The sequence below is a fragment of the Cnephaeus nilssonii genome, assembly GCF_951640355.1.
Source record: "Cnephaeus nilssonii genome assembly, chromosome: 7".
Lineage (NCBI taxonomy): Eukaryota > Metazoa > Chordata > Mammalia > Chiroptera > Vespertilionidae > Cnephaeus > Cnephaeus nilssonii.
The window spans coordinates 78282919-78297494 of NC_137078.1; the positions used below are offsets into that span (position 1 = coordinate 78282919).

The 14576-nt window shown below is 43.6% G+C and overlaps 1 protein-coding gene across 1 annotated transcript; it reads right to left on the reverse strand.

Annotated features, from left to right (window-relative positions):
• Window positions 1–4191: 4191 nt before the first annotated feature.
• NDUFS5 (NADH:ubiquinone oxidoreductase subunit S5) lies at window positions 4192–10242 on the reverse strand. The gene is made up of 3 exons (XM_079776126.1): window positions 10139–10242; window positions 8085–8302; window positions 4192–4390 (listed from the first exon to the last, which is right to left on the reverse strand). The coding sequence occupies exons 2-3, from the start codon at window positions 8298–8300 to the stop codon at window positions 4283–4285; spliced, it is 324 nt and encodes a 107-aa protein (XP_079632252.1). The 5' UTR covers window positions 8301–8302; window positions 10139–10242; the 3' UTR covers window positions 4192–4282.
• Window positions 10243–14576: the final 4334 nt, after the last annotated feature.

Genomic DNA, 14576 nt, shown 5'->3' on the forward strand with positions numbered 1-14576 from the left:
AGCCAGGGTGGCTTAGATGGTTGAGCATAGTCCCATGCAACTAGAGGTCACCTGTTTGATTCCTGGTCAGTCCACATACCTGGGCTGCAGGCTTGATCCCCAGTAGGGGCTGTGCAGAAGGCAACCAATTTGATGTTTCTCTCTCATCCATGTTTCTATCTCTCTCCCTCTCCCCTCTCTCTAAAATCAATTAAAACATATTTTTTAAACAAGTAAAATTTAAAAATTGCATATTTGTCATAAAAATGTAGACTTCTGATTTGTCATGAAACATTGAAAGATAAGTCATCCTGGCCTGCACTTCTGTTTGGTAACAATTGGCTGGAGCTGGGCATCCACTGCCTGTGGGTGGGTGATAGTGAGTTTACTGTAAGTCCTGCCCCTCTCACAGTGAATGTATTTATTCTTACAAAAGGCTTGTATACCTAGTTATTACATTACCAAAAGAATCTGAACTTGCTACCTCTGTATCAGAACTTGCGTTTGAGCTCCAGGAAGTGTTGGCCACAATAAAGATTAGATATGACATCAGAAAAGGAGCCATTGGCAGGATCCTGAAAAGATTCTGCTACATCATTGCAGCAATGTTCTTGCTCTCCCGGCACAAAACTCTGTGTTAGCACAGACTGTTCTGAGTGGTTACAGTAAAAAATTAAAAAATCCCACTCTCATCCTAGCTGGTTTGGCTCAGAGGATAGAGTGTCGGCCTGCGGACTGAGGGGAGGGTTCCCAGGTTCGATTCCAGTCAAGGGCACATGCCCGGGTTGCGGGCTCGTTCCCCAGTAGGGGGCATGCAGGAGGCAGCTGATCAATGATTCTCTCATCATTGATGTTTCTCTCTCTCTCCCTCTCCCTTCCTCTCTGAAATCAATAAAAATATATTAAAAAACAAAAAGTGCCAAAACCGGTTTGGCTCAGTGGATAGAGCGTCGGCCTGCGGACTGAAGGGTCCCAGGTTCGATTCCGGTCAAGGGCATGTACATTGGTTGCGGGCGCATCCCCAGTGGGGGGTGTGCAGGAGGCAGCTGGTCGATGTTTCTCTCTCATCGATGTTTCTAGCTCTCTATCCTTCTCCCTTCCTCTCTGTAAAAAATCAATAAAGAAAATAAAATAAAAATAAATAAATAAATAAACATTTATTTTTTAAAAAAATACATATATATATATATATATATATATATATATATATATATATATATATATTAAAAAACAAAAAGTCCCACTCTCATCTCAGGAAACAGCTAGCTCATTCCTCCTCTTGAGAACCCCCTAATTTTGACATGATCTGGCTTTCTGCTCCCAGCCCATTCTTCTGGAAAGCAGGACAAAGCCAGTTGGCCCATAGAACCGTATGTCAGCAGAAGCCTTGGATGTTCAGCAGCTGCAAAGTGAAGCCCGAGGGGAGGTAGCTGTGTTCTAAAAGAGTAAAGAATGCTGTGCTGGTAGTTCCAGTCAGATTGGTGATCCCAGAAATGTGGAAGTGTCAATAGTTCTCAGGAGAAGCCTGAAAATGATCTATTTTTCATTATGGAGTCAAACAAGTAGCTAGCTCTGTTTACCTGGTCAGCCCTGCCATTTCAGTGTCCAAACCTAACAGCTCCAATGTGGAGGCAAAATCAAACTTCTGAGTTCGCTGACCCCTTACAAAGGACATGAGGCTTCATGAGCCACCTGGCCTCTTTGATCCAGTGCATTCTGGCTTCTTCTCCGAGAGGGGACTATCAAAAGAAGTTGATCTTCTTTTGCCCGATTCCTCACCCCTTTATTTTTCAGCTCAGCATCTCCAGCCTTCTGACCAGGGCTGAGAAAAGTTGAACAATCTCTTGCTCTGTTTGGACAAAGCACCACCCAACAATTGACAGCAGGCATGGGCTTCCTGCCGGAGCCATGGCTTCCCTTAGGTGCTCAGTTTCTGGAGATAAAAGACAAAACAATTGCCCTAGCCCCGTGGTCGGCAAACTGCAGCTCACGAGCCACATGCGGCTCTTTGGCCCCTTGAGTGTGGCTCTTCCACAAAATACCACGCCCTGGGCGAGTCTATTTTGAAGAAGTGGTGTTAGAAGAAGTTTAAATTTAAAAAATTTGGCTCTCAAAAGAAATTTCAATCGTTGTACTGTTGATATTTGGCTCTGTTGACTAATGAGTTTGCCGACCACTGCCCTAGCCAGTTTGGCTCAATGGACAGAGTGTCCACCTGCGAACAGGTCAAGTACCTCGGTTGCAGGCTTGATCTCCGGCCCTGGTTGGGGCGCGTGTGGGAGGTGGCCAATCAATGTCTCTCTCACATCGATGTTTCTCTCTCTGTCTCTCCCTCTTCCTTCCACTCTCTCCAAAAATCATTGGAAAAATATCCTCGGCTGAGGATTAACAAAAAGAAAAAGAAAAAGCAATCTGGTTTATCAACAACATCCTCTGCTCAATACATCTTGCATGTATGGCCTAAGACATTATCATTCTCCTTGGTCACAGTGCCATGTGTCTGGCCCTCCACAAAATAAGGAAAAAAGAACACTGGCATCAGACTAGGAGGCAACTCAACTTGAAGAGACCCTTCAGGAGGGCTGGCCACAGATAATAGTGAAGAATAACAATGAGAAGCAACAGCTATCATTTATCTAGTACCTATTGTACGCAAAGTAGTTCTGGGTTAAATGCCTGTGTGTTCACTTAATTGTCAGGGAAATTCCATTAAGTAAATAGAATGATCTCTCCTTTGCAACTGAAGAGACTGCAGCTCAGAAAGGGAATGCAACTTGCCAAAGGTGACTTCAACAAGACTGGGTTTGAAATGCTTGATGTTCTGATACAAGTGACATATTTACTGAACCTGTAGCTCCAAGTAAGGTTTTGTAACATTGAGTTCTCCCCATCTCTTTCTTGGCTGGAATTGCCCAGGCAGCCGAAGCCATGGCAGTTCAGGGTTGCTCCTATCTTCAGCCAGGCTGGCAGATAAGTGCCTCCAATATGCTGATTGTTTCTGCTCAAATCTCTGGTCTGTAAGAAACAATGCCAATCCCAGGAATTAGAATGGTCACTGGGAGTCCTCCAGATGCCTAGGCTGGGGAGTGGGAAGGGGGACAGGACACCATTTTGATATTTTTCAGCCTTGAAAAGAAATGCTGACATGTTACAGAACCTTGAGGACATTATGCAAAGTGAAATAAGCCAGTCACAGAAAGAGAAATATTGGTCCTGACCGGGTGGCTCAGTTAGTTGGAGTGTCATCCCACACACCAAAAGGTCACAGATTCAATTTCCCATCAGGGCACATGCTTGGGTTTTGGGATCAATCCTCTGTGGAAGCAGCCAATCATGTTTCTCTTTCATGTCGTTTCTTCTCTAAAATCAATAAACATATCCTCAGGCAAGGATTAAAAAATGAGAAATACTGTATGATTCTACTGATATGTGGTACCTGTAGTAGTCCAAATCATATAGAAAATGGAATCCTGGTTGCCAGGAGCTGGAGGGAGGGGAGGACGGGGAGTTATTGTTTAATGGGTATTATTAAGTTCAGTTTTCCAAGATGGAAGAAAGAGTTCTAGAGATGGATGTTGGTGATGGTTGCACAAAAATGTGAATGTACTTAATGCCACTCAACTGGACACTTAAACATAGTTAAGATGGTAAATATTATTATATATATTTTACATTAAAAAATTAGGGGGAAATGCTGCAAGATATCAAAGGTTTCAACTATATTCTCAATATATATTAATTTTATAAGGTTCATAACCTTCTATACCCGGATTTTAACAGCATGTTTCTGAGCATGCCAATTAAAGGCACTATACCACTGGTGTAAGATAGCAAATTAAAACAATGGCATTGCTTCTTCAAAATTGTTATTTGAATGTGGTATTTTCTTAGCCTTAACGGTAGACTTCACAGACCTTATAGTAAACACACAATCAGTCTCTGCTGCCTCTCCCTCCCAGCCCAAGTCTGTGCTTTATGGAAGATAAACCAGAATCAAAACACTAAAGAACACTGCAACTTCTTAAATGAGTTACCATATTTGAAGTACCTCATACACATTAAGCATTCATTAAATGCTGCTCATTATTCCCTGGATGCTAATTTTTAAGGCATAGATAGAGGCATCTCCCCAAACTTAAAAAATAGGTTGCAATCTTATTATAGAAAAGTATGATCCAAGAGAAAACAGAACAAATAGGATGAAGCAATCCTTTATTTTTAGATACTTTCACAAAGAAGTTGTCAGTACATAAGCTTTCCAGTGAAGATGAACATGAAAATCAGCCTCCAGCTGCTGCTCTGCTTAGGGCCTTGGGTCCTCCTCCTTGCCCGTGTGGTGGGGTGGAGGTGTGTACTTCCCCTCCTTGATTAGCTTATTCCGCTGTTTCATGATGGCGCTCATGCGTTTCATCTGTCAAAGGAAGAAAGTATTTAAAACTAGGGGAGGCCCCGGCCGGGTAACTCAGAGCATTGTCCCGATACACCAAGGTGGCAGATTTGACCCCCAGTCAGGGCACAAACAAGTATCAACCAATGAATGCATAAATAAGTAGAACAACAAATCAATGTTTCTCTAAAATACAAACAAACAAACACAAGTAAATAAAAAACCAGGGGGAGATATGCACCAGAAAGCGAGGGCTGGAGAACCAGAAGGAAAATTGATTTCATTTTCAGAGGGCCTCTGAGATGAAACGTGTCTTTTAAAAACTAACTTGAAATAATTACTCAAGCTTTTAACAAATACACTTCTGGCATACCGTATTTTCCGGCGTATAAGACGACTTTTTTTTTTTTAAATATATTTTATTGATTTTTTACAGAGAGGAAGAGAGAGGGATAGAGTTAGAAACATCGATGAGAGAGAAATATCAATCAGCTGCCTCTTGCACACCCCCTACTGGGGATATGCCCGCAACCAAGGTACATGCCCTTGACCGGAATCGAACCTGGGACCCTTGAGTCCGCAGGCCGACGCTCTATCCACTGAGCCAAACCGGTTTCGGCATAAGACGACTTTTTAACCCAGGAAAATCTTCTATATGCCCAGTCGTCTTATACGCCGGAAAATATGGTATATAATAATATCTCCTTGAAATCTAATAACAAAACTTACAAGACAAAAACCCTTAAGAGCCCTAGCTGGTTTGGCTCAGTGGATAGAGCATCAGCTTGTGACTGAAGGGTCCCCGGTTCGATTCTGGTCAAGGGCACATGCCGGTGTTGCGGGGCTTGATCCCTAGTAAGGGGTGTGCAGGAGGCAGCCAATCAATGATTCTCTATCATCACTGATGTTTCTATCTCTCTCTCCCTCTGCCTTCCTCTCTAAAATCAATAAAAATGTATTTTAAAAAAACATTTAAGGGACATAGTCCTACATACTAAAAGCTTTTAAAATATTAAAGGCTATATATTCCTGACCTCTATATATCAAGGTGGCACTACTGCTGTCGACTGTTTGCTGAGTATGAATGAAGCAGAAATAGCCAATATAAGGTCTCTTTCTACTACTCTGAAATTAAGACCAATATATACTCTCAGCTACTAGTCACAAGTGTTGAGCCCTGAGTTCTGCCTCTTCTCAGGTAGGCCATTCCTAGCAAATGTCATGCTCTACAAGCCTTTGTGAGAGCATGATTCACATGGACTCTTCGACATAGAAAATACACTCACTAGTCATGACTGCATTATTCACCTGCTCAAACCTCAATGGCTTCCCATCTCACTGAAAGAAAAGCCGAGTCCTTCCTTATGACTTAGGAGGCCGACCTCCCTGCCTTTATGCTTAACACCTTCCTCTAGCTCTCTCTGACCCAGCTCAGGAGTCTTGGCGCTTTGCTGCTGCTTCTGCCGGACACGCTCTCCCCTGATTTCCACTTGGCTCACTTTCTCTAAGTCTCTGTTCAAACGTCTTGTGTTGAACTCTTCTCTGACCGCTCTATTTAAAAAAGAAAAACAACTTAGCCCCCATGACCAGGGCTTTCTATCCCTTTCCTATTTATTTTCCCCACTGCACTCAACTCCTGACACACCATTTTTTAACTTGTTGGTTAACTTTCTGCTCCCCTCCCCACCATATAAGCTCCATTAGGACAGGGACTTAAAAAAAAAAAAAAAAGTCTGGCTCTACCCAGTCTGGCTCAGTGGATTGAGTGTTGCCCTATGGACCAAAGGGTCCCAGGTTCGATTCCGGTCAATGGCATGTACCTTGGTTGCAGGCTCCTCCCCAGGCCCAGGGCCTGGTCCGGGCTCATGCAGGAGGCAACCAATCGATGTGTTTCTCTCACATCGATGTTTCTCCGTCTTTCCCTCTCTCTTCCACTCTCCCTAAAAATCAAAGGAAAAAATATCCTGGGGTGAAGATTAAAAAAAAAACCAAAACGCTGGGCTGCCCTAGCTGGTTTGGGTCAGCCTATGGACTGAAGGGTCCCTCAGTTCCAAAGGTGCATGCTTGGGTTGCGGGCTCGATCCCCAGTAGGGGGTGTGCGGGAGGCAGCCAATCAATGATTCTCTCATCATTGATGTTTCTATCTCTTTCTCCTTCTCCCTTCCTCTCTGAAATAAAAATATATTTTAAAAAAATAGATTTCTTTATGAAAGAAGTTTCCCAACAGAGGACTAGTCATGGTTAAGCTATCAGAACACCATGGATTAAATCTTCACCTGAACTAGAGCCAATAACCACTTAGTGATGTGATATAGTAACCACAGGCTCTGGAGCCAGCATTGCCAGGCTCAAATCCCAGTTACAATACTTACTAGCTATATGACCTTAGGCAATGGCCCTAGTGTTTTAATTGTATGGTGGGGGAAATAATAGTAAAGCACCTTACAAGGCTGTTGTGAGAAATAAATGCATTATTATATGCCAGGCACTTAGAACAGGGCTTGATTCTAATTTCCTGAATCACTAGTTTCTTCACCTAGGGGGAAGTATCTAGTCATTTAGGGTAACCTCTAAAACAGTAACATATCTATTCATAAACTCATAGGATAAGGAAGTGACCTTGGGGGAACTCTTTAATATTTCCAGATAAGGACATCAAGACAAACAAGTGACTTGCCTGAAGACGCAAAAATAGTGGTGGCAGAACCACACCAAAACCCAGCTCTTCTAACTTCAATCCAATGTCCTTTCCACCTCACCACACTGCCTCCTCTTGGTGTAAATTTTCCACAGTGAGTAAAGTCTTAATCTGAGCAAGGAATAATGCGAGTCCACGAGAAGACATTGTGAACTAGCTGGTAGGTGGCCAAACATGACCCATTCATTGTCCTACAATATAGACACTATATTACTCACTTAATGATCAGTATTCCTGCAGAGATCAATACAAAATTATGACCCGACATCCTCTCATTCCTTCCAAATTTGGCTTCACTTTCGCCAAATGCTAACAGACGTTAAAAGACATTTAAAATGTTGATAAATTTAACTTAAAATCTAAATTGTCTCCCTGAACTATAAGAAACTAAGTTATAAAAACATTTCTATTTGTTATACCTGGAGCACAAAAATAGGCAAAACAACAGCTCACATTCAAAGATTTCTTTTTTAAGGGAGAATAGAGCTCTCAATGTGTTAGCCCTGTATTAGCACCCCCTTTTCCCTATGCATTTTTCGTTAGGTTCACCTAAAGCAATCTCATTAACACTTCCACCTTCCCCAGAGTATAAATACTTCAGAGATTGTTATATCAGGTTCAATGTAATAGACCTTCAAGGTTTTAACCCCTTCCCCAATGAGGGTTCAATGAATTTTAAAGATTTTTACCCGAAGATTTTCACAAACATCCAAGACGGGTTGATATTCTTTGCTTTATGGCCTACTACAAAAATAGAAACAGACACAGACATGTAATTTCTAACCTGATGGCTACAGCAAGGTTCGATACTAAGGAAAATCAGAGATGAGGAAGAACATTGAGGAACAACAGATCTTCCTCAGATCTGAAGACATTTAACTTCCTTGACATGGTACCTAAACAGAGGTATTTCACCATAAAAGTCTTGCCAATTCAACTCAATGACCAATTAAAAATACTGAAAAGTAGCCCCAAAGAAATAAGGAAGTAACTCAGCTCCCACCTCCATCACTTCCTCACCGTTTTCTGCCGAAGCAGACATTCGAATAAGTCTTCATATTCTATCTGGCACTCTTTCCGTGCGCGGATACCACCAATTCCATGTGAACATTCTATCCATTCTTTTTCAAAAGCATGGCATCGAGATGGAATCCTGTGAGGCTGTTCAGCACTTTGGATTGACAGCCAGCGGTCTAAGTCAATGCCCAACTTCTTCTGTATATCAAAGAAAGGCATGGCTGAAATGGAAGGTAAAAAAAAGATACAATGCCATAAAATATAATCAAGTAAGAAATTTCTAAGAAAATGAGGTTATTATGATAAACTAGAGGCCCAATGCATGATTTAATCATGCACCTGGTGCACCAGCTGGCTGTCTGTCCACTGGTGCACCAGGCCTTTCGAAAGCCTCTGGCGGCGGAGGCTTTCGAAAGGCCTTATGGCTGAGTGGACAGACAGCCAGCTCCCCTGCTTTGGCTTTCGATCCCAGCGGAGCTGGCTGTCTGTCCGCTGGTGCACCAGGCCTTTAGAAAGCCTCCAGTGCAGCCATGGCGCAGACGCTGAGGGCGCCACTGGCACCGCGAGCTCAGTGTCCTGCTGGCCCAATCAGCTACCCCGGCCACCCTGAGTCCCGCCCCCTGCACCTCCCGCTGGCCCAATTGTGGGCATAGCGGAGTGATGGTAATTTACATATTACCATTTTATTATGTAGGATAGCCCTCTAGAAAGTTATTTTACACTGTTCTCCCAACTTCTTCGCACCAAACTTTTTCATTAGACAGATTCTCCCAGTTTATGGTAGATGAACAATTTCTGTGCTTTCACAAAACGCAAGGAAAAGAGAACTAAAACAAAGTATAAAAATCTTCTTTATATTGATAAAATCATGTTTATCAAAAGTTAGAGTTTTTATGTTTTGACTTAATAATCCCAATTCTTTGAGTCATATCTGAAGAAAAAACTGAAAAGAAAAAAAACAGCATAAGCACTGAAACATTTCTTTACATATTTCTATCCATATCAATTTAGATGACACCTTCCCTGAGAAGCCATCCTGAAACCGGCATCCCTCCTTTATGTTAACATATCAGTCTCCACTTCCCATAGTTCTTTGCATGCCACTATAATGGACTATTTACTTGAATGTCTCCCTTATTGAACAATGAATGCAGTAAGGGCAGGGACCAGGTAGTAGTTTGTTAAAAAAAAAAGAAGTTAATTTCAAACAACTTAAATGGATAATTGAATCCATTACCTACTTAGAATAGAATGATATTCAGGAAAAAAGAAAAATAAACATGGGACATACATTTTAATGTCAAGAAAAATACAACAATAATGCCAAAGAAAAACTGTCTGCAAAAGAAGGCTGGAGGAAAGCACACACACAAAAAAGGCAATGTTATGTATGAATAGATCTACAGGTGAATTTAATTTTTAAATTTCCTACCCATTCTTTAAGTCATTTACTAAATAATAACGTGCCAGGCACTGGAATGGGGAAAAGCAGCAGCTGCAACGTTAAGTACGAGAATACAGAGACACAGCGAATTGGGGACCCAAAGGAAGGAACAAACCAGGGGTTAAGAGCTCGAAGAAGGAAGAATCAATTCCGCCCAGGTGGCTTGAAAATGCCTTTTAGGATGGGCTGAGTTTGCGAAGTGAAGGTCAGGGTACAGCGGGAGTTTCAGCCGCAGGTTCTGGGTATGTTTGAGGGACACTGAGGACCCAGACAGGGCTGGAGCGTAAAGAGCATTTGGGGAAGAACGGAATGAGCTGAAGCGGTGTGAAGGCCGCAATCACGCGGGGACTTGAAAGCCGAGAAAAGGAGCATGGGCTTCGGGTTAAGAGCCAGAAGGCCCAAGCATTAAGCTGGCAGATACTCAGTTAGCCTGCAAGGAGAACCGAGAGAGGCGCGGGCTATAGGCTTCCGTGACATTGGCTGGGTGAGCCAAGGGACCTGGGGAAGCGGAAGACACGCCCAGAGTTCCAGTGAGAGAGAACGGGCACCCAGCAAGCCACGAGGAAGTTTGTTAAAGAAACCTCGGAAGGAAGTTCCTTAAGCTGAGCCCTACCGTCCTGCTGCGGTGCCCTTGCTCGTTCGCTGGCTGCGGATACAGGATGATCGGCAGGCGTCGCGGAGATCTGCCGCAAAGGATGCCCGCAGCGCGACGCTTGCAGCGCGACGCCGGAAGTAGATCTTCCTTCCGCCGTCTCGCCCCGGAAACCATAGGAACCAGGCCTATCTATCTGCGCCTGCGCGGGTGCCTCGCATTCTGGAGGTGTGACGGGGGCGTACACTGGCCTTCCCTAAAGAACCGCGTTGGAGAGCACCGGCGGGTAGTGCGTTCCGGCTGCCTCCGGGGACTGTGTCACGCACTCTCCCGACAGCTTTGATTCGTGAGGCACTTGGCCAAGGCCACTCGAGGGAAAAAAGTGTGTCCCCTCCGCCGCTCCAGTAACGGTTAAGCTCATGGACTGCGGACCCGCGCTAGGTGGGTTAATGTTCTGACTTCGCCACTTGTGTGGGACCCAGGCAGTTTCCTAGTCTCACATAACCTCAGTTCCTCAAATTAAAATTAAAATTAAAATATTGCCCAGCCAAAACCGGTTTGGCTCAGTGGATAGAGCGTCGGCCTGCGAACTGAAGGGTCCCAGGTTCGATTCCGGTCAAGGGCATGTACATTGGTTGTGGGCACATCCCCGGTAGGGGGCGTGCAGGAGGCAGCTGGTCGATGTTTCTCATGGATGTTTCTAGCTTTCTATCCCTCTCCCTTCCTCTCTGTAAAAAATCAATAAAATATATTTTAAAATATATATATATATATATATATATATATATATATATATATATATATATATATATATTGCCCAGGCCGAGTAGCTCAATCGGTTAGAGATCGTCCTGATGAGCCAAGGTTGTGGGTTCGATTCCCAGTCAGGGCACACATCGAAAGCATACACACATAAGTGGAACAACAAATTGATGTTTCTCTTTCTCCCTTCCTTCCACTGTGCCTAAGATCAGCATAAAAAATTTTTCAAGTTTAAAATATTACTTTAAAAGAAAATAATAGTACCTATAGCATAGGGAGGCTTTGGGGATTAAATAAATGTGTAAAGCACTGAGCCTGTTGTTCCTGGACGGTGGGAACCAGTCTAAGGCAATCACAGTGTTTGATGTCTCAGCTTCTAAAGTTTGTGGATTCAGGAAAGTTGATGAAGACCATGATGCCTTCCTCTGTTTGAGAACCTCCAATGGCTCCCTTTGACTGCAGAGGAGCATCCAAAGTGGTGTGTATGTGTGGGTACCATAGGGTATGTGTAATATGATACATTAAAGTTGTGGGAAGAAAATATGAGAATATTTCTGTTTATCGAATCTTTTTAAAAATCTATCTTTTTGCTTTTGGGTTTTGTTTTGTTTTTAATCTTCACCCGTGGACATTTTTTCCATTGATTTTTTTTTAAACATACTTTTATTGATTTCAGAGAGGAAGGGAAAGGGAGAGAGAGATAGAAACATCAATGATGAGAGAGAATCATTGATCGGCTGCCTCCTGCACGCCCCCCACTTGGAATTGAGCCCACAACCTGAGCATGTGCCCTTGACTGGAATCGATCCCGGGACCCTTCAGTCCGTAGGCCGCTGCTCCATCCACTGAGCCAACCGGCCAGGGCTCCATTGATTTTTTAGAGAGCGAGGAAGGGAGGGAGAGAGAGAATCATTGATGTGAGAGAGACACATCGATTGCCGCACAAGGCCGGACAGGGGATGGGAACGAAGGTATGTGCCCTTGGCCGGAAATCAAACCCACGACCATTTGGTCCCCAGGCCGCAGCTCTAAGCACTGAGCCAAACCAGCCAGAGCTAAAATTTGTGTGTGTGTGTGTGTGTGTGTGTAAATGTTTTTAAAGTACATAACATCACTGTAGTGGTACATATAAATAACTTGCAATTAAATATTTATTTGGGGTTTGAGCTGAAAATTTATTTTCCTTTTAAGTGATGTGCTCTCAAAAACGTTTAGCCCAGCTAGTGTGGCTCAGTGTTTGAGTGTCGACCCAGTAACTGGGAGGTTTTGGTTAGATCCAGGTCAGGGCACATGCCAGAGTTGCCGGCTCAATCCCCAGTATTCGTTGTACAGGAAGCAGCTTTTCGATGATTCTCTCTCATTAGTGATATTTCTATCTATCGCCCTTCTCCCTTTGAAATAAATAAAAACATATTTAAGGAACAAAAAACATTTAGCCAAGTCCAGCATTCCAACCTTCCCAGCCTCCGTCCAAAATCCCCTGCCTAATGTTCCAACCAAGAGCTTGTTTCAATGTATTTCAGGAAAAGTCCTGCCACCCAAGTCTCTTTGACTTTTTTTTTAACCTTTCCCCAGGAGTGACACCATTTCCATCCCATCTCCATTTCTGCCTGCCAGATTCCTGATCTACTTAAGGACTTTTGCAAAGGTTTTATTCCCCCAAGGGAATTAAATGCCCCTAAATCCCAGATCACCTACTCTGGAGATTATCCCTAAGGTCCCAGAATTTGCTGGTTTTATTCAAGCACTAGAGGCCCAGTGCATGGATTCATGCACCAGTGGGGTCCCTTGGCCTGGCCTGCACCCTCTTGCAATTCAGGACCCCTCAGTGGTTGTCGGAATAGATGGTTTCGGCCCGATCCCCTCAGGCCCGATCCAGACAGGAGGGAGCCTGATCCTGTGTGTTGAGTGTCTATCCCCTGGTGTCAGTGAGCGTCATAGCAACCGGTCGTCTGGTCATTCTGTCGTTTGGTCACTTAGGCTTTTATATATATATAGATTCCAATTCTTCCTTCCTTCCCCCTATCAGATTAGAGTTTCAGTGCAATTAGAATTTCCTGAGCACCTAATACATACCCAGCAGAATACTGGGGGCTTATGGAACTCTTTTTTTTTTTAAAATACATTTTATTGATTTTTTACAGAGAGGAAGAGAGAGGGATAGAAAGTCAGAAACATCGATGAGAGAGAAACATCGATCAGCTGCCTCTTGCACACCCCCCGCTGGGGATGTGCCCGCAACCAAGGTACACGCCCCTGAGCAGAATCGAACCTGGGACCCTTGAGTCCGCAGGCCGACGCTCTATCCACTGAGCCAAACCAGTTTCGGCTGGAACTCTTAATTCATGGCCCTTGCTCACAAAATACCAGAGCTCGTAAGGTATTGTTCACCACCACCCTTTGCGTTTCTCCCACTTTTTTGTTGGAAACTGAAGTTGTATTTTGTCTTTTCCTCATCTTTCATCCAATATTTAATTACTGCCCAAGTTCTCTCAAATATTCCTCCCATGGGTTTCCATTATTTCCTTTCTGCCTCCCAGCTCCTCACATCAATCTCTTTTTCCCTGACTAATCTTCCTAAAATACTAACTTCATTGTATCACTCCTTAGATACCAGGCAGGATAGATAAGTACAAAGATGGGCAACACAGATGCCTCTAAGGTCAAACAGAGCTCACCCTGAAAACAAAAGTACCATGATAAATGGCAACTGGTACTTGGCCTCAATGTGACTAATGGGAAGGAGTGGTGGGGATTAAGACAAACTGGGGGGCATATGTCTGTGCTGTCTGAAGGCAGCAGCAGCTGTTCAGTTCTATCCTATTACTGTTGAGAGAATCAGGGCCCCAAATTGTCAAATCTTGATGTTTTTCAAGAGAAGCCAGAAATCTTAAATGTGAAACCTCCCATTTAAAAAATTTGGGGCAACTAATTTTTCAAAAAGTGCTGGCCAAACAAAACCCACATTGGAAATGGCCTTTATGCTGCCCAATTTCACCTCTTGGTTAGAGGGGGAAATGGAGGTTCAAAACAATTTACTTTGAACTATGATGGCTTTTACATCCAGCCTTGCTCCCTTCTTACTCTTGTTTGGGTTGCTTTTCTAAAACTCAAATCTGATCATTCAAAAAACACTGAGCTTTTATCACATGCCATGGCCCTTGTTGAGCTCTGGGGATGAAGACACGATGCTGTGGCAAGTGATAAAACAAAGATGAACAAAACAAGGGAGAACAGAAAAGGAGGAAGTCATTCATACTGATTGGGCTGTGTTTGATATATCAGTATATTCAAGAAAAGGTCCAAATTCATTGGTTTTGGCATCAAGTCCCTTCATGAACTGATTTTGTCCCATTTCTAAGTTCTCAGATCCCGTTCTTACCAGCCCCTATTCAACCTCCTGTGTTCTCAGCCATCCAGAATTGCTTTTATGTTTCTAAACCTTAGGGGCAGGTTCTGTCTGGAATGATCCCATCCGCTCACTGCCACCTCCCGCTGTCTCCCATCTCCCAGGTAAATTCCTAATCCATCCAGGTTGGATACCATGCGATTTTCTGATAAAGGATTTCCAAATTCCTCAAGCATTTCTTGAGGTCCCAATAGCCCTGTAAGCTTCTATTATAGACATTGCTAACTGCTGATAGGCCGACCACCGCCCCCCCCCCCCCCCAACACACACACACAAGGGACCATGCAC

Coding starts and splice junctions, on each gene's coding strand:
- NDUFS5 (XM_079776126.1), bottom strand. CDS start 8,300: ATGCCTTTCTTTGATATACAGAAGAAGTTGGGCATTGACTTAGACCGC. Junction 4,391..8,084: donor GTCTGCTTCGGCAGAAAACG/GTGAGGAAGTGA, acceptor TTCCTTTGACAG/ATGAAACGCATGAGCGCCAT.